The sequence below is a fragment of the Portunus trituberculatus genome, chromosome 48 (assembly GCF_017591435.1).
Source record: "Portunus trituberculatus isolate SZX2019 chromosome 48, ASM1759143v1, whole genome shotgun sequence".
In the NCBI taxonomy this organism is placed as follows: domain Eukaryota; kingdom Metazoa; phylum Arthropoda; class Malacostraca; order Decapoda; family Portunidae; genus Portunus; species Portunus trituberculatus.
Genome location: NC_059302.1, coordinates 26,587,509 through 26,609,812, shown reverse-complemented (window position 1 = coordinate 26,609,812; position 22,304 = coordinate 26,587,509). Strand labels below are relative to the sequence as shown.

Sequence of the window (22,304 nt, the reverse complement as noted above, 5' to 3'; positions counted from 1 at the left end):
CAAGTAATTTTCCATTCCGCGTGGATTGTAGCAGAGTGACTCACCAGGTGTTGATCTTCATGAAGGGGATGGGAAGGCATGTGAAGAACACGGTGATAAACAGGAAGAACTTTCGACCCCACAGGTCCGAGAGCGCACCGATGAGGGGAGCACTCAGGAACGACAGCAAACCCTGACAAGGAATACCACAGTCAATATTGCTGCCACATGTGAGTGAAGATGGACAAAGGAAAACAATATACATGTGTAGTAATTATGGGAAGGCATGTAGTGGTGGTGGTGGTGGTAAGAGAGAGAGAGAGAGAGAGAGAGAGAGAGAGAGAGAGAGAGAGAGAGAGAGAGAGAGAGAGAGAGAGAGAGAGAGAGAGAGAGAGAGAGAGAGAGAGAGAGAGAGAGAGAGAGAGAGAGAGAGATGGGAGATGGGAGCACGAGTTCATCAATAAACAAAATATCAATAAATAAAATAATAAAAAATCATATTACCACAATCCAGAGCATTCTCATTCACTAAAGGTAACATACTATTAATAATGAAGTAATAAAGCAAGTCAAAGAGAAAGCAAAACCTCCTCTCAGAAATAAACACAAAAGAGTGATCAATTTCCTTAGGTTCAGCAGTAGTGTCCATTATTAGGATATCACCAATATGCTATCAGCCGCTGCAAATATCCATTGTTCCCTCCAACAAAAGGATATTTTTACCCGTGTTCTGTTGCTTGCACACCACACCTGCTTTACCTAACCTAACCCCACAGCCCACACACTCTTCAGTCCTGTCAACAAGTCTCTTCTCTTACTAAACATAAGTCCACTTTGATTTTTTAGTTAGTCCTCGTCTGCAATGCCTGATCATGCTGGTATTTCTTTATCATTATTGCAATGATTATTACACATACTGCCACAACTAGCTACTAATGTCAGGAAATCTTGAATGTATGACTTGTTAATGCCATTCTTAAATTTAATTCTGAATAATTATCTTGATCTCATACTATATGAACACTAAAATTTGTGGATTACTAAAGAAACCTAAGTACTAAATGAGTGTCAAACAGTGTTGTGTCCCTGTGGCTGCCTAGATTTTTTTTTATTATTTATTCATTTTTTGTTATAAAAAAAAATCTTTATTTAGTTTTTAACTGAATTCAATTAAGCAATAAAATGTATTCATTTTTTGTTTTTGATGTGACAAGAAACACTTTCTAATAGCTAAAAGGAACGAGATTTTCAGCAAAAAAAAAAAATAAATAAATAAATAAATAAAAAAAACGTACGGTATACATTATGCGTAATACGTTAGTCAGGTCTCTATGATGAAGTGGAGCCTAAAAACACCTATAGGTACTTCAAAGGAGACTAAAGAGTCGCTGGTCCTACGCCGTGAGGGATGAACCAGGTGAACCCTGGATCGACTTGGGTTCGCTTCCATGACGCCAACCATTTGAAAGGTACCTCTGAATACTATACTTTCCACAACTAAGCATAAAAACAAATTATAAATTCTGAAAAAAAAAAAAAAAAAAAAAATCAAAAGCTTCCAACATTATAATATACAATGAAAGCCTTATGTTACACTTGAAAAACACTAATACTAATCACCACCAACACCACCACGTATCACATGAATTCTACACTTTCGTAACATGGATACAGCGCACTTTGCTTAGCCTCTCCCTGGCGCTCATCCCTCCTGCCACCATCTCCAACCGGGGCGTGAAGTCTAATCCCGCCTTATCACCGCCATCGCTCACTCACCAATCCACCAATCTGCTACACATGGATGGAGGGCACGGCGAACATCATGACTGACACATCGCCCACACATCACTCCATCACGGCTTTCCTACAGTGATGTGGTAATTCCCGGGCGCAGCGACCTGATAACCCCAGCTCACCCTATTCCTTGTTCCACCTTAATTTGTTCGGCTCTTTTCTTACGTTCTCCATATTTTACTTTACCTTCTTACTTTCCATTTCTCTCTTCCTCTTTCATGCTTCTAACTCCTCTTTTCTTTCTCACTGTATTCCTTGTTCCATCTTAATTTACTTGACTTTTATTACGTTCTCCATATTTTACTTTACCTTACTTTCCCTTTCTCTCTTCCTCTTTCATATATCTCTAACTCCTCTTTTCTTTCTCACTCTATTCCTTGTTCCACCTTATCTTATTTGGCTCCTTTGCTTATGTTTTCTATCTTTTACTTCCCTTACCTCTTCTTCTGTTTATTGTGTCTCTCCAACTCTTTTCTTTCTCTTCTCCGTGTACTCCTTTCCCTTCTCACTACATTCATTGTTTTCTTGATTTGTTTGGCTCCTTTTCATATGGTTTCTATCTTTTAGTTTACCTCACTTTCCCTTTTCCTTCCTCTTTCTTATGTCTCCAACTCCTTTACTTTCTCTTCTTCGTATCACTCCTTTTCTTTCTTACTCTATTCTTTGTTATCGTAATTTATTTGGGTTCTTTCTAATGTTTTCTTCACATCCTTCACTTTATCACAATGCTTCTCCACTCTCTTCCTTCTATTTCTTATGTATCTCTAACTCCTCTTTTCTTTCTCTTCTCCCTTTCTGAAGTCTCCCTCACTCATATTTTCTTTGTCTCGTCCGTGTCCTCCTTTTTCTTTCTCCCTCACATTACCATCCCTCTCACCACCTTTCTTCTTCTACCCACTTCACTTTCCTCCTCTTTATTGTATCACGACCACTCCTCTTTTCCTTTCCTCCTCCTCTATTCTCTTTATCACGTATCCACCACTCCCTTTTCCTTCCATCTCTTCCACCCTTTTTTATACACCCCAAACATTCCCCCTCTCCCTTTCCTTCCCTCTTCCATTTTTATACCCCGAGCAACTCCCAACTCCCCTCTCCCCTTCATTCCTTCCTTCCTTTCTTTCTCCCCTCCCTCTTACGTCAACACTGCGCCGCCGGAGAGGGAGGGATGGGAAGTTGGCGGGGGGGAGGACGGAGGAAGGGGGCGGGGCAGTTTCCCTCACCTTCACCACCACCTCTGCCCATTAAAGCTGCTGTTCTCGAGCGATCAAAACGGGCCAGCAACATAGTGTAAGCTGTGTTCCTTTACCTTCCGCTGGCCTCCCCTGGGATGGCTATGGTGGCAGAGCAGAGGAGGGAGAAATGTGTATGTGGGGGGGACGCAGAGAGGGTAATAGAGGAAAGAGACCATAAACACACACTAACACACCAGGAGAAGGACAAATACACAAGGCACACGTACTTTCCCCGGGCACAGTGAAGGAAATGCCAGTGCCAAAAGGGAGGTGGTTGGTTGGAAGGGACGAGTGAGCAAAAACAAACAAACAATAAAAAAAAAAAGGCATGAAGGTAGGAAGGGCGTGTAGGGAGAAGGTGGAGGTAGGGAAGTATGAAGGGAGGAGTTTTAATAGGGGTGAAGGGCGAAAAATTAGGGAGAATCGTGGGGAAAACGAGTAATATAAAGGATTAAGTTAGTCGAAAAATTAGTTAGGGGAAGAAACTAGTTAGAAATGGATGAGAGAGAGAGAGAGAGAGAGAGAGAGAGAGAGAGAGAGAGAGAGAGAGAGAGAGAGAGAGAGAGAGAGAGAGAGAGAGAGAGAGAGAGAGAGAGAGAGAGAGAGAGAGAGAGAGAAACGAAAGATATATAGAGTGGAAAAATATATATAATGTAAAAACAGAAGGAATTAAGAAGATGGAGAAGAAAGAAAAAAATAGAAAGTCATACTAAAGACAGGAGAGAAGAAAATGAGGAACGATAGACAGACGTAGATAGAGAAAAGTTAAAGAAAGAAAGGCAGAAAGGAAAGAAGGAAGAACGTAAGAAGATATGAAGAAGCGTAGCAATAAAGATGAGGAAAGAAAGATGAGAGAAAAATAAGTATATAAAAGAATAGAAAAGAGATGTGATATGAAAGAGAAGGGAAGAAGGAAAGAAGAGAGAGGAATGTGTTAAATAAAGATGATATTAAAGAAGGAAGAAAGAATAAAAGGAAGATCAAAATAAGAGAAGGGAAGGGAAAGACAATGTACGGTAAAATAAAGAAAAAAGAAAGGAAGGAAAGATATGAAGTAAAGCAAAAGAAGGTAGGAAAAGGCAAAGGAAGGAAGAATGGAAAACAAAATAAAGAAAAAAAAAAAGGCAAAGGAAACAAAAGGAAAGGAAATGAAAAGTAAAGATAAAAGATAGTAAGGTAAGGTTATATAAGAACTGAAGAAAGAAAGAAAGAAAGAAAGAAAGAAAGAAAGAAAGAAAGAAAGGGAAGGAAGGAAGGAAGGAAAGGAAAGGAAAGGAAAGGAAAGGAAAGGAAATTAAATGAAAGGGAAGGGAAGGGAAGGGAAGGGAAGGAAAGAGAAGGAAGAAAAAGGAAGGGAAGAGAAGGGAAGAGAAAATAATAGAAAAAAAAGAAAAGAAGATAGGCATTGGAAGGAAGGAAAGCCAAAAAGGAGGGAAGGGAGAGAAGGAAGGGTGACGCGCTGAAGAAAGAAAGAAAGAAAGAAAGAAAAGAAAGAAAGAAAGAAAGGAAGGAAGGAAGGAAGGAAGGAAGGAAGGGTGCAGGAGGAGTGGCGTGGCGTGGCGTGGTGTGGTGTGGTGTGGCGTGGCGCTGCAACTCACCTTGATGCCCACGATGAGACCATTCATGAGGAAGGTGTGGTCCGGGAAAGAATCGTTCAGGACCTGCAACACAACAAACACACATACAATACACGCTGCGGCATTTCATTACCAGAGAGAGAGAGAGAGAGAGAGAGAGAGAGAGAGAGAGAGAGAGAGAGAGAGATTCATTTATATACACTTTGCTTATACTTCAAAAAATGTCATCAACCCTTTTCTTTACAGCTGGCATTCAAAACTACCAATTTCTTTGAAGCTTTACATGTACTTGCATTATCATCTATAGTATATACTCCAAGACTGATACTTATTCATGTATTTATTGATGCCTTTATTTCATTTATCATGATTTTTATTTATTTTTTTATTTTCTCGTTTTAGAATAATGGCTGGCTAGCTAGCTAGCTGGCTGGCTGGCTGGCTGGCTGGCTGGCTGGCTGGCTGGCTGGCTGGCTGGCTGGCTGGCTGGCTGGCTAGCTAGCTGGCTGGCTGGCTGGCTGGCTGACTGACTGACTGACTGACTGGCTGGCTGGCTGGCTGACTGACTGACTGACTGACTGACTGACTGACTGACTGACTGACTGACTGACTGACTGACTGACTGACTGACTGACTGACTGACTGACTGGCTGGCTGGCTGGCTGGCTGGTTGACTGGATGATTGACTGGATGATTTTCTGGCTAACTGACTGACTGACTGATTCATTTGACGCTATTATAACACCTAACATTTCACTACAGGAATCAATCGGAACCTTTGAAGAAACGTGGAGTAATATATATATATATATATATATATATATAGAGAGAGAGAGAGAGAGAGAGAGAGAGAGAGAGAGAGAGAGAGAGAGAGAGAGAGAGAGAGAGAGAGAGAGAGAGAGAGAGAGAGAGAGAGAGAGAGAGAGAGAGAGAGAGAGAGAGAGAGAGAGAGAGAGAGAGAGAGAGAGAGCTAAAGTAGCTGGTGGTCTAAAAATGTAGCCACATAGGGAAGGCGTAATACGTCTTATTAATATTCTTGTGGTGCACTCTGGAGCTCCCTGCCTGCTTGACTGCATGACTTGAACTCATTTAAGAGGGAAGTTTCAAGACATTTATCCCATTCTTCTGACTAACTCTCTCGACCCTGTACGGGAACTGGCATCTCAGTGGGCCTTTTTGGTTGATCTTTTTTGTTGTCCTTGGCCAGTTTTCCCCTCTTACATAAACAAACAAATAAATAAATAAATAAAAATAAATAATAATAATAATAATAATAATAAAAAAATAATAATAATAATTGCCTTTATAATCACTGCTAACATTCACTCAGTAACACCGAGTCCATTTGATCCTCTTCTGACAAACTTATATTCAATCTACAAAAATAAATAAATAAACAAATAAATAAATAAATAAACACTATAGTAATATCCCTGACTGATCTAGAAGCTTCAAGTCACCATTTACAATTATCAAACCACAAATATCACTACACAAAAGGCAAGAGCATCCAAAACAACGGTAATGCCCCTAGCCCACTCCACCTCAAGGCTTAGTTAGCAGTATTAGCAAGGCAGTGTTAATGTCCACCTTAAGTCAGGCAGTGTTACGCCTAACAATCTTATCAGGGTGTGACAGCTGAGGGGTGAGGCTGGGGTGGAGTGGAGGGAAGGTGACATAACACACATCCGCTCCTGCTGTACATACTCTCCCTCACGTACTCCCTAGCTATACATGACTTGTAAGGGGCTCGAGTGAATACATGGATTTCTCTCTCTCTCTCTCTCTCTCTCTCTCTCTCTCTCTCTCTCTCTCTCTCTCTCTCTTAAATTATTTTTTACTGTTTCCTTGTTTTCGGATATTCTTATGTTCAAACTTATCTTTTTTTTTCTTTTTCTTTTTCTTTTTACTTTTTCAAGCTTGCTTTCTTATGATCAATGTTCACACGTCTTATTTTTTTATGTTCAGTGTTCAAATTCCTCTTGTTTTCCTTTTTCCTTTCCTTTATCGACTGCCATCACAAACTATTTCTACTACACAACTGTCCTTTACGTAATGTGCATGTCTATTTATCACCATATTTTTATTTTCAGTTTGGTCAGTCCATTCTTCTATTTTCTGATTCCTCTACCTATTGTTATCCTCATCTACTTCCATCACACAACTGTCATCATCTCTATTTACCCATCTACTATCTCAGTCTCGTCAGTCCATTCCTCTATTCTCTCTACTATCTGATTCCTCTATCTATTACTATCCTCATCTACTTTCATTACACAACTATCATCATATCTACTTACCTATCAATTTTCTCAGTCTCGTTAACATGTTCCTCCATTCACGCCTTTCATAAATCCACCAATCTACTCAACTCGTCTCCTACACAACAAACTATTCACCTTCCTGAGCGCCTATCCATTTCCCCAATTAAAAGTACCTAACGTGATCAGAGAGGTAAGGAGCCGCAAGAATTATGTCACGTTTAACTAATACTGAACAAACGTAGCGCCACACATGTTCGTACCCTTCAAACACTCCAGCGTCGTGTGGGAGTATAGATATTCTGTACCATGAGACGTTTTCATATTTATTCAGGTTACTACTAAATGATTTTGTACAGCTTTAGAATCTCATGTAAGGATTACATATAGGATTAGATTAGATATTCTGGACCATTAACCTTCTGACCTCCATAAACCTTTCCTCATTTAAATAAAAATCGTCTAATCACACTCAAAACTCATGGTAAAAATGCGTCCCACTACTGAAGAGGTTAAACGCTTTATCTATTCTCCTGATGACTATTTTCAGAGGCTACAGAAATGAGTGCTTAGGTTTTGTCACGGTTAATTTACGTATTGGTAGTCCAGATTACATGTTAGATTGCTATTACAGTCATGAAAACGCCTCTTTCAAAGCATATGATCCACTGCAATGAGTTAAGAGGTCAAAAGTTTAAGAATAAGGGTATTGGTGCGATATTCAAGATGGTTTCATGGTTCTAGTGGTGATTTATCAGTTATTATAGAATTCAAGGTGGTGTTCATGGTTCTAATGATAGTTTAACAAATACTGCATTATCAGTGACAGAATACTAATATGAGAACCCTATCAACCTCCGTGGCCTTTGAATATGGTTCCTAAGAGTCATGTTTAGTATACCTAATGACTGCTAATGACTAAGGGTTCTTCCACAAATATTCCCATTCACAGGATTTCTTTCAACAGTCTCAGCCTCCTTCCTTTAAACATTACACAGACTATGTGTTGAGAACTTACTCTTACATTTTTTCTTCGTATAGATGCTCACCGTTGTGAAGAAAAGTATAAGAAAAAATAAGGGAAGCTACAAGAAGCCATCAGGTCCTCACGTATGTATAAATAAAAAAATAAATAAAAAAAAATATGGCATAAATTAGATGCTTATAAAGATTTGGCGTTCATAGTGTTGTGAAGAAGAGCTAAAAGAAAATAAGTGAAGCTGGAAGAAGTCAACAGGTCTATATGAATGTATGAAAAAAAAATAAATTGCCTATATAAAGAAAAGATTCTAGAGAAGTGTGGCGCCATGGGTCTGATTGTTGGCAGTAAGTTGAAACACTCATAGGAACACTCACGGTGATCATGGGGGAGGTGAGGAGCCCCCAGGCGAAGAACTCGAGGAAGATGACCACCAGTGCATGATACACACTCGCCTCCCCGATGCCGGAGCTCTGAAACACAAAGGACACCACCGTTTATACTGGGAACAAGATCAGGAACAAGAATAAGAAGACAATTACCACCATTAACAGTGCCAATTAAAGACGTGTGTGTGTGTGTGTGTGTGTGTGTGTGTGTGTGTGTGTGTGTGTGTGTGTGTGTGTGTGTGTGTGTGTGTGTGTGTGTGTGTGTGTGTGTGTGTGTGTGTAGTTTCAACGATCTGTGTAGGAGAATCGTTCCTCCTTTTGCGTGCTGTGTTGCGAAGGATAAAGGACAAGGACATGTGTGTGTGTGTGTGTGTGTGTGTGTGTGTGTGTGTGTGTGTGTGTGTGTGTGTGTGTGTGTGTGTGTGTGTGTGTGTAGTTTCAACGATCTGTGTAGGAGAATCGTTCCTCCTATTGCGTGCTGTGTTGCGAAGGATAAAGGACAAGGACATGTGTGTGTGTGTGTGTGTGTGTGTGTGTGTGTGTGTGTGTGTGTGTGTGTGTGTGTGTGTGTGTGTGTGTGTGTGTTTGTTGCGAGGAGTGTCAGAAGGTAGCGTGTTGTCATCCATAGTCCCTCCCACCCCCCCTCCTTCCCCCTTAAAAATAAAACAATAAGAGATACAATATGCCGCACAACACACTACAACATCCACGACACACTGCAGTAGGTGACCATCTCGTGTCCCTCTGTGTATTCTGGGCTGGCAAAGAATTTTCTGACCAAAGGGTATAGGGAGGAGGAGGACGAGGAGGAGGAGGAGGAGGAGTAATAACAGAAGGAGGGTAGAGGGAAAAGGAGAGGTGGGGGGAGAGTGGGAGTAAAACGGGGGTACGGGGGAACAAGACACATCAATACCATACCATTCCAGTGCCATTACCATTACCTTCATTCCTTCCACTCCTTCCTTCCTTCCTTCCTTCCTTCTTACCTCCTCCTGCACCACCACCACCACCTCAAATAGACACTGCAGGTACAAGTGGTGGTGGTGGTGGTGGTGCCGGTGGGAGACAACGAACTCACTAGCACCATAATAAATCAATGGCATATGTATTTTCCTGGACCTGTGACTTAAAATAGTTCCACGGTCTCAAACACTCTGACGTCTTGTCTCAACTACCCCCAACAGACTCTAGTGGAAACGAGCGATTTTATTTATTTATTTTTTCTCATGATTGTAGTAGTCTAATGAGAATTCTTTGAGGTGAAAAGGAGATATAAAAAGCTGACAAATCATCCCTGTGGTCTCTGAGAATACACCACGTTTCAAAATAGACCCTCACGACTTCAAAACAAGATAAGAACAGAAGGTAAAAAAAATCTCTCCCTCTCTCTCAGGTTAGTGATAGCACGAAGGCCAATGACCACACTTGCCGCCGCCGCCGCTGCTCATCAACACCTCTCTAAAGACTCTGACGTCACCTCGCTATCACGGGCCGTTACTGGACAGGACTGGTTACGTCACGCACCAAACTCACCACACTCGACTCTTACCCTTCCTACTCATGGCGCCAGCTCAGGAGGAGGAGGAGGAGGAGGAGGAGGAGGAGGAGGAGGAGGAGGAGGAGGAGGAGGAGGAGGAGGAGGAGGAGGAGGAGGAGCAGGAGCAGGAGGAAGATAGCCATGAAGGTATAATCTAAAATGTACGACAGGAACCAGATTTCTGAGGCTTGTCACGGTTGGAGGAGGAGGAGGAGGAGGAGGAGGAGGAGGAGGAGGAGGAGGAGGAGGAGGAGGAGGAGGAGGAGGAGGATTAAAAACAGACAGAAAACAGGCTTGTGTGGTAGCTGGGTTTTCCTTCTCACGGTTCCATTTATCCCCTCCTGTGTAACGTCAACTGAGCTCATACCAGTGCTTCCCTTGTGTGTGTGTGTGTGTGTGTGTGTGTGTGTGTGTGTGTGTGTGTGTGTGTGTGTGTGTGTGTGTGTGTGTGTGTGTGTGTGTGTGTAGAAAGGGAGTGGCACTGTCCCTCTATACCCTGAGTTGGCACCGCTACCCAAAACACAGCGGATCTTTCAGGTGATGGTGCGGGAGGCGTGGGAGGCTACACACACACACACACACACACACACACACACACACACACACACACACACACACACACACACACACACACACAGCCACGTAGCAACCCACAGTCTGCCAAGTGTATCCACCTACTACAGCGCCACCTGCCGCACCACCAACAGCTAGGCAGTATCCGGGTCCGCCTCTTTCACCGACACATTCCTAAGCCTTTCTAATTTTGCTGCCTGGGGAGAAAAAATGCGAGTAAATCCGAATGTCCGAAGAAGGGAAAGAAATGAGTTTTAAAAGGAGAAACTGAGAGGGAAAGGAAGGGTGCCATGGAAACAAATATTACGGTACATCTCACGAGGTACATATGCGTTTACCTCTAACCCCTTCAATACTAGGGCATATTTTTACCTTGACTTGTGTACGATTAGACCATTTTATTGACATTAGGAAGGGTTTACGGAGGTCAGAAGATCAATGGTCACAGCCTCCACTATTCTAATCCCCCCACATGAGTTTCTGAAGCTGTATAAAACCACCAAATAGTAAGCAGAATGAATATGGATAAGCGTCGTGGTACTCAGAGGGTTAAGGAATACACCAAACCAAATATCATGTTATAAATAGATAGATAGATAGATAGATAGATCGATAGATAGATAGATAGACAGATAGGTACACACTATACACAGGAGGAAAACAAATCACGTAATCTCCTATCGCTCTCATCACTAAAGGAGGAAGGAAAGCAGCATGAAAACACCCGCCCAGAGGCTTTATACACGCACTCCCCTTGGCTCACCCCGCAGCTGTACAATCACTGGTAACCCTTAGGAGGCTACAACACCACCAACACCAACACCACCACCACCACCTTCACCACTGCCTTCATCGGAACTCCTAGCATACGAGTGGAGAGGGTCTGACTGTACGGATTAAGTCATGCCTCCTCCTTCTTCTTCTTCTTCTTCTTATTATTATTATTATTATTATTCTTCTTCTTCCTCTTCCTCCTCCTCCTCCTCCTCTTCTTCCCCACCCAGCCCATGCCATGTGTTATTGAGTTCCTCGCGGAATATTGACACATCGTGACTGAAATCGAGCGTTGGAAAATTAAAATACCGCATGTCTCTCGTGAACGAAAGAAAGAAAAAAGAAAAAAGAATCTGAAATATGACATCCAAGTTTTTTCTCTTTTCTTTTTTTTTCTCTCTCGCGTGTTACTTCTCACTATGACTGGCTTTACATTTTCTGCCTTCATCACGAGGGTAAACTTAGTTCCTCAAATATTTTCTCCTGAAGGTTAAGGAAAAATAGACACGGTGCTTTGATCCGCGACCCGTAAGGAAGAGGAAGAGAAAGAGGAAGAGGAGGAGTGAGGAGTGAGGAAGTTGACGGAGACGAGAAAGTTGATGTGGGTTGTATACAAGAAAGGCCGTCATTCAATTATAGAAGCTAGTACGTAAAGAGACGCTGGTTAGGTGAGGTTAGAAGGAAGTTGAGAAGCAAAGGAGGAGGAAGTTGAGAAGACAAGGAGTAAGTTGACAAGGCGAGGAAAGTTAACATGGGCTGAATACAAGGAAGACCGTCATTGAATTATAGAAGCTAGTACGTAAATAGGCGCTGGTTAGGTTAGGTTAGGTTAAGTTAGGAAGATGAAGTTGAGAAGACAAGGAGGAAGTCAAGACGAGAAAAGTTAACATGGGCTGAATACAAGGAAGACTGTCACTGAATTATACGAGACAGTACGTAAAGAAGTGCTGGTTAGGTGCTAGTTAGGTTAGGTTAGGTAGCAGAAAGTTGGGAAGACGAGGAGGAGAAAGATGACAAGACGAAGAGAAAGTTAACATGGACTGAATATAAGAGCGACCGTCACTTAATTATACGAGGCAGTACGTAAATACATGTTGATTAGGTTAGGTTAGGTTAGGTTAGATAAAGTTGAGAAGACGAGGAGGAGGAAGATGACAAGACGAAGAAAGTTAACATGGGCTGAATACAAGAGAGAGCGTCACTGAATCATACAAAACACCAGTACGCAAATGGATGTTGGTTACGAAAGGTTAGGCTAGGTAGAAGAAAGTTGAGAAGACGAGGAGGAGGAAGATGACAAGACGAGGAAAGTTAGTATAGGTTGAATACAAGAGAGACTGTCACTGAATCGTACAAAACACCAGTAAGCAAATGGATGTTGGTTACGATAGGTTAGGTTAGATTAGATAAAGTTGAGAAGACGAGGAGGAGGAAGATGATAAGACGAGGAAAGTTAGTACAGGCTGAATACAAGAGAGACTGTCACTGAGATATACAAGACACCAGTACGTAAAGAGATGCTAGTTAGGTCACTTAGGCGCTAGGTAGGTAGGTAGGTAGGTTAGGTAGGAGAAGTAAGTTAACGAGACGTGGAAAGCTGACGTGGGCTGTATACAAGAGAGAGACCATCACTGAATTATACAAGACACCAGTTAGTAAATAGACGTTGGGTAAGTTAAGTGGGAGAAGGAAGTTAACAGGAGGTGGAAGGTTGACGTGGCAGTAAAAATGAGACAGTTACAGAATTACAAGACGCTAGTATGTATAGAGGTGCTGGTTATGTGCTGGTTGGGTTCTGGTTAAGGCCGGTTCTCGCCCCCATATGGAGGGCTACGTGTCTGAAATAGAAGTACCTTATAATATACGTGTGGGCTGGAGGGTTAAGGCGGCAGGATATTCACCCCGGGAAGGAGGAAAAGTGCTCTCTCTCTCTCTCTCTCTCTCTCTCTCTCTCTCTCTCTCTCTCTCTCTCTCTCTCTCTCTCTGGCACGTCGATTCCTTTGAACACTTAGCAGTGTCTTTGATATCTTCCCTCCGACTCAGAATATATTAATGCTTATATTTCTGCAATTTTCTCTTTTCCTTTTCCTCCTCCTCCTCCTCCTCCTCCTACTACTACTACTACTATTACTACTACTCCTTCCCTCCTTCCCCTCCTCCTCCCCCTCTCCCTCATCCTTCACTTATTATGTACACCAGCGAGGATGAAACTCTAATTATTTTTTTTCCCGTCAAGACTTCGCACATCTCTACGTATGCTTAAATCATTTGGGTTCTTTACTTACAAGGCCTTTAATATCTCTCCTTCATCTCAGAAATATAAATGAACATCACTGAAGGTACTACACATCATGATTTTTTTCTCTCTTTTTTTCTTTTACTTTCTCTCTTTCTGCCCGTTACTTTGTGAATATCCGCGTATGTTTACACTATTTCTATCTCTCTACTCACGTTTTTCTCTCTTTTCTCTTTCCCTTTACCTCAGGATGAATTAATAATTAGGCTTATGTAGTTTTTTTTTTTTTTTTGTACACTAGCGAGATTATTAGCTTTTTTTTTGCAAAGTGATCTTGTAAATGTCTAAGCATATTTCGACCATTTTGACTATTTGATTGTTTTGTACGTGCCAACACACACACACACACACACACACACACACAGAGAGAGAGAGAGAGAGAGAGAGAGAGAGAGAGAGAGAGAGAGAGAGAGAGAGAGAGAGAGAGAGAGAGAGAGAGAGAGAGAGAGAGAGAGAGAGAGAGAGAGAGAGAGAGAGAGAGTAACTCATCACGGCCTTAAGAGACAACAAAATGGCTTACACTTACATGGCCGAAGAGACGTTTGGTATCATTACTTCACCTAACACTGCATTGATACATGTGTTCTATTGACTTCAAGAGGCTTGGATGCACTGCAGCTAAGGTTAAGGTTAAATCAATATTATGTACCTCGCCTTCCCTAAACAGACTACACCACTGGTCCTGCTTGTGGTTACTTTAGACACAATTACATTCAAGTGCTTGGACTGATTTCAACACAGATAGCAGGGACTTGTGTAGCTAAAATTACATCAATATTATATACCTCGCCTTCCCTAAACAGACAACGCCACTGGTTCTGCTTGTGGTTACTTCACACACAATTACATTCAAGTGTTTGGACTGATTTCAACACTGATAGCAGAGACTTGTGCTATCTTTATATGAAGTTATTGTGGCTACTTCACCTCGGAGTCCGTAATATACAAGTGTTTGGTCTGATTCAAACACAGATAGCAACACGAGGACTTGGCCTATCTTTACATGAACGCATTTCACCTTGAACAGAACCAGTATCTAGGGACTTCTACTGTTTTAAACCTTTGACTCCTGTTTGGTGCATCTTTCCTTAACCCTTCAGTACTGGGACAAATTATTAACTTGAGATTTGTGTACGATTAGACCATTTTAGTGATATTAAGGTTTTATGGGGTCAGAAGATTAATGGCCGCAGTCTTCACTATTCAAGTCCCCCACATGATTTTATGAACTTGTATAAAATCATCAAATAGTAAGCAGAATGAATATAGAAACGCGTCATGGTACTGAAGGGGTTAATTACAAATCACTGCGATATCAACTCATTTCACCTTGGACAGAACCAGTATTTAGGTGCTTCCACTGTTTCAACCCCTCTGAATCCTGTTTGGTGCATCTTTCCTTAATTACAAATCATTGAGAAATCTTTATTTATTCTTCGAATCTACAGCCACCTTCACCCTTCAAACTGTGTATGAATTGTAAAATATTCTCTAAAACCCTCTATCTCCTTTAGAGACTGCATGCATTACTTCTGGTGTTGGTAATTGCCCCGTAGTGCAGCGAGAGGACTTGGCGATGGCACTTCATCAAGTAGTAGAATGTATATTAATGGCTTTTAGCAGCTTTCAACACGGAATACTGAAGTCCCAGGGCTGAGGTGAGACTGAATCTGTGCCCTGTGACTGCTTTCAATGTGTGGATAGCAACATGAACCTTTAGTGGGACAGTGAGGTGCATCACTGAGCAAGTGCGAGTGTTTCGATTCCCCCTGCACGCCCAGTAACATGTGTGTTTAGTGTACTTGCACTTAACCCCTTCACTGATTAAAGTTTTTTGTCCGAATCCAATAACAATTATTTTTTTAAGATACTATTTGTTTATCTATTATTATTTAGTTAGGTGGATTTTATGTAATCATTTCACTGCTTGATAATTCTTATTTTGTATCTATACATTCCATTTTTATTCTTTTACATTTCCTCCAATTGTTTTCCGGCATAGACAAGACATTTACTATTTCTTTCTAATCTCCACGCAAACTTTTCAAACAACGACCATAACCACTAAAGACATAAAGAATCAAGGAATAACTCAACGTATCGACATCTTTCAATACACTAACATGTCTGATAAACTTGCTCCCACTCTTAACAACACTCAGGTTTCGTCAGCAGCACACACTAAGGTCCTTGGGTATGTCCCGTCCCACGATCTGTATAACTAGTTATAACTGCTTACACGAGTAAACATTCACTACACGTGTTGTATTATATTTCATCGTGTGTCTGTATAAATTAATACCTGTGCTAACGTGAGCTGCCAGACAACACGTTCTTTAATTTCCACCACTCCTCCTCCCTGAGTTCCTCGTGCTCCTCCCCATCTTCCTCCTCCAGGTGTACCAGAATATGTCTTGAGGTTCGCGACAAGTGTACTACAATGAGCCTAAGAGGGCAAGGTGCTGGGGAACGACACAAGCAACAGGTGAACCTAAGCCAAATACCTTAGATCGCCACTCTCCCCTCCCATCCCCGCACGTGCACTCACACTCACACTCACACACATACACACACACACACACACACACACACACAACACACACACACGGTAGCTCAGTGGTTAGAGCCCGGTAGCTCAGTGGTTAGAGCGCTGGCTTCACAAGCCAGATGACCGGGGTTCGATTCCCCGGCCGGGTGGAGATATTTGGGTGTGTCTCCTTTCACGTGTAGCCCCTGTTCACCTAGCAGTGAGTAGGTACGGGATGTAAATCGAGGAGTTGTGACCTTGTTGTCCCGGTGTGTGGTGTGTGCCTGGTCTCAGACCTATCCCAAGATCGGAAATAATGAGCTCTGAGCTCGTTCTGTAGGGTAACGTCTGGCTGTCTCGTCAGAGACTGCAGTAGATCAAACAGTGAATTACACACACACACACACACACACAAAAGCAAATATATTAAGTTTGGTTTGTTTGCATTCATGAATCTTCGGTAATTATTAATCAGTTATCTATAGCACACCTGCACCCACACACGTAGACCCGCACACGCACACGCACACACACACACACACACAAACATATTGAATAAACAAAATAGTGTGACAAATTTGCATATACAAGTATAAGTAAACAAACTCCGATATGAGAGGAAGAAACACACACACACACACACACACACACACACACACACACACAGACACACACCGCAATCTCACTCAATCAGCCAGTTTAGGGAAAGACTGCTGCTGCTGCTGCTGTTGCTGCTGTCACCTTCCCCAATCCCCCCAAACACCAACAATCCCCAACACCTCCCTCGTGCTGCAGTCTGGCAACACACACACACACACACAATATAGTATTCAGTGCCAATGTCAGCACACAGCAGTGAGTCAGCAGTATCACTCAGCACTTCTTTCTGATGATGCCGTGTACTAATGATGGACACACTTGGCCACACTGAGCTGGCTGCCTCTACCTAGCTAGTGTTCTTCAATGGCACAGCTGCGGTTGTCATGAGTATGCCTCTCCAATCAATGGCAGTTATCAAACACACACACGCACACACACACACACACAAGCTCTCTCTCTCTCTCTCTCTCTCTCTCTCTCTCTCTCTCTCTCTCTCTCACGCAAGACGAGTCTCCGTGCTAGCAATGAAGTCCTCGTCCTTGACCCCATCCCCACTCGTCCCTCCCTGCACTGGACCCCTCCTGCCTCCCTCGGACTGGGGCGCGCCTCCCACCTCCTCCCTCCCGGCCCCCCCTCCCCTCCTTCCAGGCAACGTTCCGCATATATCGATCTGGGTCCAGGACGGACTATCAAGGGCACCAGGACGAGGGTAGGGCCGCCTGCCTCCCTGCTGAGCGGCGCCGAGGAGGTGGAGGAAGTGACGGCCAGGCTGGTGCAAACCCTCAGGGGAAATCGAGATCCGTGAGTTAGCGAGGATGAGATTTAGTTACTCAGCCATATCGTGCTAGAAGCGGCGCTCTGGATGGTCTCTAGAGGCGAGCGTGCATGACAGTAAGTTGGGCGTGCCTCCTGTAATTCCTCCTCCTCTTCCTCTTATTCTCCTCCTGTTCCTGCTCCCGGTGCTATGAGGAGGAAGCAAGCCACCCAGACGACAAGTCCAGTACATGCAAAGGTCGGAATATAAGTAAATAATTGAACGATTGGCACCAGCAGCCTCGGGTTCGCTATCTCCCTCCCCTCCCTAAGGCACTCTTTCCCACCACCACCAGTCTTCAAGCTAACGTGCTCTTACAGACTTACAGGTCGTTTAAAGGTTCCCTCACACCTCTGCACGTGTGTGTGTGTGTGTGTGTGTGTGTGTGTGTGTGTGTGTGTGTGTGTGTGTGTGTGTGTGTGTGACCAGTGCCAGGGTGTAAGCGTGCCAGTGGTTAAGACAGGCAGCAACAAGGGTGACATAAGCAAGCATGAGTGGTGTGTGTGTGTGTGTGTGTGTGTGTGTGTGTGTGTGTGTGTGTGTGTGTGTGTGTGTGTGTGTGTGCCGCGCGGCGCCCCTTGGCCATGACCTGTGCCCTATGTGTCACCCTCAACCGATGCTGCAGAGGCGGCACTTTTACCCCAAGCTCAGAACATTCGTTCCTCCTAGCGGCGAGGACAGATATATTCTCTCTCTCTCTCTCTCTCTCTCTCTCTCTCTCTCTCTCTCTCTCTCTCTCTCTCTCTCTCTCTCTCTCTCTCTCTCTCTCTCTCTCTCTCTCTCTCTCTCTCTCTCTCTCTCTCTCTCTCTCTCCTGACGAAACACCACGTGACCAACAGCCACTTCGAGGACAGCACCAGCACGTTCGGCACCTTTTCCTGAGTTGCTGCCGTGGCTGCATTGCGGGTACAAATCAATGCCGTTCTAGACACGCGTCGCTCTGTCTGTCTCCCTTAACCCTCGATCACTCAGGTCCCCGACCCGGGCTTACCCATGACACTCACGCAAGCCGCAGGTCCCTCGGGCTTTTCGTGTTAGGTAGGAGGTTACTTGCCGCACCCGTCCCCAACCCCAGCCCCCTCCCCGCTCTCTACCCAGACCCAATACCACCCAACCCAACCCAACCCAACCCAGCCCAGCCCAGCCCAGCCCAGCCCGCCAGCCCCGCCCCACCAACCACCACAATACTAACTAAAAACATGCTGCCGCTGCTAGTGAAGTTTCGGGCCGTCATTTTTCGGCAACGCGCGAGAGAGGAAAGCGAGGCGGAAAGGACTGGTCCAGGGAACTTTAATGACATTTCTGGAATGACTATGAGGACAGCAAAGGAGGACGAGGAGGAAGAAAAAGAAAAGGAAGAGGAGGAGGAGGAGGAGGAGGAGGAGGTAATGGTGGTGGTGGTGGTGGTGGTGGGGGTGGTGGTGGTGAAAGATGAGGATATGGTGACGGTGGTGGTAGTGTGAGGGTGGTGAGGTTTAGTGGTGGCAATCATGAAGGAAGGGGGAAAGAGGAGAGACAAGAGATAATGGGTTCACGAGATGAACTTCAACGCAATCAACGGATTGTAACAATTGTGAAGGTGGAAAATAAGGGAGAAGGAAGAGGAAGAGAGGAAGAGGAAGAGAAAGAGGAAGAGGAAGAGGAGGAGGAGGAGGAGGAGGAGGAGAACAAAATAACAAGGATGATGACAATGATGGAGAGAAAGATAAATAAAGGAGAGAAAAAGAGGAGGAGTGGTGGTGGAGGCGTGTGTGAGAGTGTGGTGGGGAAGATTGTGGGAAAGCAATGGCGAGGTCAAGTCTGCACTCCAATCACCATGGCACCACCCACTTAATCACCCGGGCGCTGATAACACGTCACCAGGTCCCCGAGGAGCACAGGTGGACTTTCTACCAGCAGGTACACATTACGTGGGAGGATAATGGAGGCGGCGGTGGCGGCACTGACTCCTGGAAAAGGGAAGGGAAGGTTGCTTTTCGGGGAGCAGCTCAATATCCTACCACTGTCCTCCTACTGCTGCTGCTTCTCCTCCTCCTCCTCCTCCTCCTCCTCCTCCTCCTCCTCTCCCGACGCCTACTGCCAGACCCCTCCTTCCCTCCTTCCCTCCCGCCTTCCTCCTTTCTGTGCTCAAACTAGGTCACATCTCCACCACTTCCCTCTTCTCCCACTCCAAAAAACTCCAGCACACCACTCCTGAAGGGGCTGCGGCGGCGACGGTGGCGGTGGTGATGGCGGCAGAGGTGGGTGCTGGTGACAGAGAGAGAGAGAGAGAGAGAGAGAGAGAGAGAGAGAGAGAGAGAGAGAGAGAGAGAGAGAGAGAGAGAGAGAGAGAGAGAGAGAGAGAGAGAGAGAGAGAGAGAGTGTGTGTGTGTGTGTGTGTGTGTGTGTGTGTGTGTGTGTGTGTGTGTGTGTGTGTGTGTGTGTGTGTGTGTGTGTGTGTGTGTGTGTGTGTGTGTGTGTGTGTGTGTGTAGGGATGGAGGAAAGAAGAAGGGTAACGATAGAGTTCACAGTAGCTGTGCTGACATTCCCGGCCTGACAACACTGGTTTGCCGCTGCATCCTCCAACACCACCACTAACTCCTTTCTGTCGCTGCAGGAGGCAGGCTGGGGTAGTGTGGGGGGTGGGAGAGTGTAGAAGAAAGCAGCAGCAACACCATACTCCAGTTAGTACCACCACCATCGTCGTCAGGAGAGGAGGTAGCAAGAGGGGGGCAGAAGGCGTGCGGGCGAGCCTCGCCGCCCCACTAAACACAGGTTCAATAACAGCTGACGTCACTGGCGGCGAAGTAAACACAAGTCCTCTCCCGCGAGAGTCTTACCGGTCCAGCCCTGAATCCCATCAGGTGTGCTGGTGTGTGCTGTGTCCCTCACCATGCCCTCATCCCTGCACCTCCCCCTCTCTCCTGTCATCTACACTGTTTTCTTCCTTTTTTTTTATTGATAACAGCAACACACTGCCAGCCTTCATGGCACCGTCTTGACACGCCGCCAAAAAGAGCTAGTGCCCATAACCCTTCCAGCTTTATTTCTATCCTTTTTACTGATCTTGGGCGGCGACATTTATCAGTATGCCTCAAACAAGGCACATCCTTCCCTGAGTCGACGATCCCTTAGCTAGGACACAGGAGCAGAGCAGCTTTAAACGGACTGAGATCGGCAGTACCCTCAGCCTGAGTGGGCGGCGCCACTGCTCCAGCCCGCTGCCTGGGCTTCTGTTCCACCCGTTGCTAGCACTAAACAATAACACTCAACACAACGAATACTCACGAAGGATATGGTTGATGCAGGAGGCGGAGCTGGATCCGGCTGGGAGCTAGTAGCAGGCGCGGGCGCGGGCGGGAGCAGGGGGTCGGCCAGGCACTTGGCGGGGTCAGCTGGGGCGGCGGGGGATAACTTATTGGCATCCCTCAGGTGCAGGTGGAGCTGCACCGCGCCCGTGCTCAAGTCCACATGAAGCGTGTGGCCGGAGCCGTCCACGCACTCCTCCAGTGGATCAGTGGAGGGGAACTGCTCACTTACGTACACCGGGGCGGGCGGGGGACAGGCCGGACACCGGGCACTAGCCTCCTCCAAGCCGCCCACCTGTACCCCACACCCACATGCCCGCCCACCCCCTCCCACCGCGCCCACTGCCGCTCCCGGGTCGTCCCCCTGCCGGAGGTTCTCCTGAGTCTCCGAGAAGGCACTTGGTTGGCGGAGGGCCGAGGAGAGGCTAGGGCTCGGGGAGTCTGGGGTGAGTGTCTCGGAGGAGGCTAAGCTCGCCGGCCTTATTATCACCTCTGGGGCCGCCTCCCACACCCGCTCGTATTCACTCAGGTCAGGAAGAGGGACACCCACACCCCAGGCCTTTCCCTCGCCTTCCTCTCCATCACTGGCACACTCCGACACTTCGCCCTGATCTTTTTCATCCCGCCTACTGTCAATGTGACTGCTACTGCTTCTGTCGCTTCTAACGCTGCTTCTGCTACTGCTTCTGCTTCTGCTGCAGACTGTTGAGCAAATTTCTTGGCGGCGAGGGTGAGTGACGCGGGCCGGGCGTACGTGCCGCGGGGGAGACGAAGCGGCGCCCGTCATCTGAGGCAGCGAAGCCCCGCCGGGAGGGCACCCCTCCTCCATCCCCATGGGTCCTTTCTCGCTACTGTCCACGAGTGCGACAAGATGACCGCCACTCTCGGACCTTGGACCGCCGGTCGCCTCAGGGGACGACGATAACGCCGATGTGCCGTGGCGACCATTGCTGGCCACGCCCAGGTCCGTGCCGCCAGCTGCCCCAAGGGGTGGCTGGTCGTTCTGTAGGTCGTCGTTGGAGGTGTGAGGCTCCACCTCATCTTGAGAGGGCTCTGCCACCATGGCGGGGGTCAATCACCCCCCAGCATGCCCGAGGAACGCGCCGTGCTGCATGCCCTGTGTCCACGCACGCCACCACCACGGTAGCTGCGGGGTTCAGGCCCGCGAGAAATACACAGGAGCTTGAAAACACTGAGCTACTTCAGTGGTGGCCGACACCAGTGGCGCCGCCACCGTGACTGCCGAGGTGCGCCGCAGCGAGCGTTGGCGAGCGAGTGCCGCGTCCCGTCCCTCCCCTCTCCCAACGCCTACTGAGCCAGGCTGGCTGCAAGCTCCCTCCGGGCCCCGACCCACGGCTACTGCTACGGCTGCCCTCCGCCTCCGCCCCCACCACTACAACTGATGCTACACATGCCTCCTGCCACCACCACCACGACCACCCCTTGCTGCTGCTACCTTTATCACCACCACCACTGGTGCCACCGGTATCTCTTGTCACCACCACCTCATGGTCAAGATCTGCCACCACAGCAATGATCAGCAACACACCCTCACTTTCCATACCATGGGCGGACCGGCATTCAACACAGCCACATGGCATGACTGACACCTAACCAAATTACTTTTACCGCTGAGGCCCATCATAGGCTCCAGAGTGGTGGCCCTCAAGGGCTGGGTGCAGGT

At 46.0% G+C, this 22,304-nt stretch overlaps 1 protein-coding gene across 1 annotated transcript in view; it reads right to left on the bottom strand.

Moving 5' to 3' along the window:
* Positions 1–21,920, bottom strand: part of LOC123498889 (hippocampus abundant transcript 1 protein-like) — a 36,739-nt gene extending 14,819 nt beyond the window's left edge. The window contains exons 1-4 of the mRNA XM_045246409.1: positions 20,601–21,920; positions 8,200–8,295; positions 4,604–4,666; positions 45–172 (exon numbers count right to left, since the gene is read on the bottom strand). Coding sequence (XP_045102344.1) covers positions 45–172; positions 4,604–4,666; positions 8,200–8,295; positions 20,601–21,683 — 1,370 coding nt within the window. The 5' untranslated portion in view covers positions 21,684–21,920. The remainder of the gene's footprint in view (positions 1–44; positions 173–4,603; positions 4,667–8,199; positions 8,296–20,600) is intronic.
* Positions 21,921–22,304: the final 384 nt, after the last annotated feature.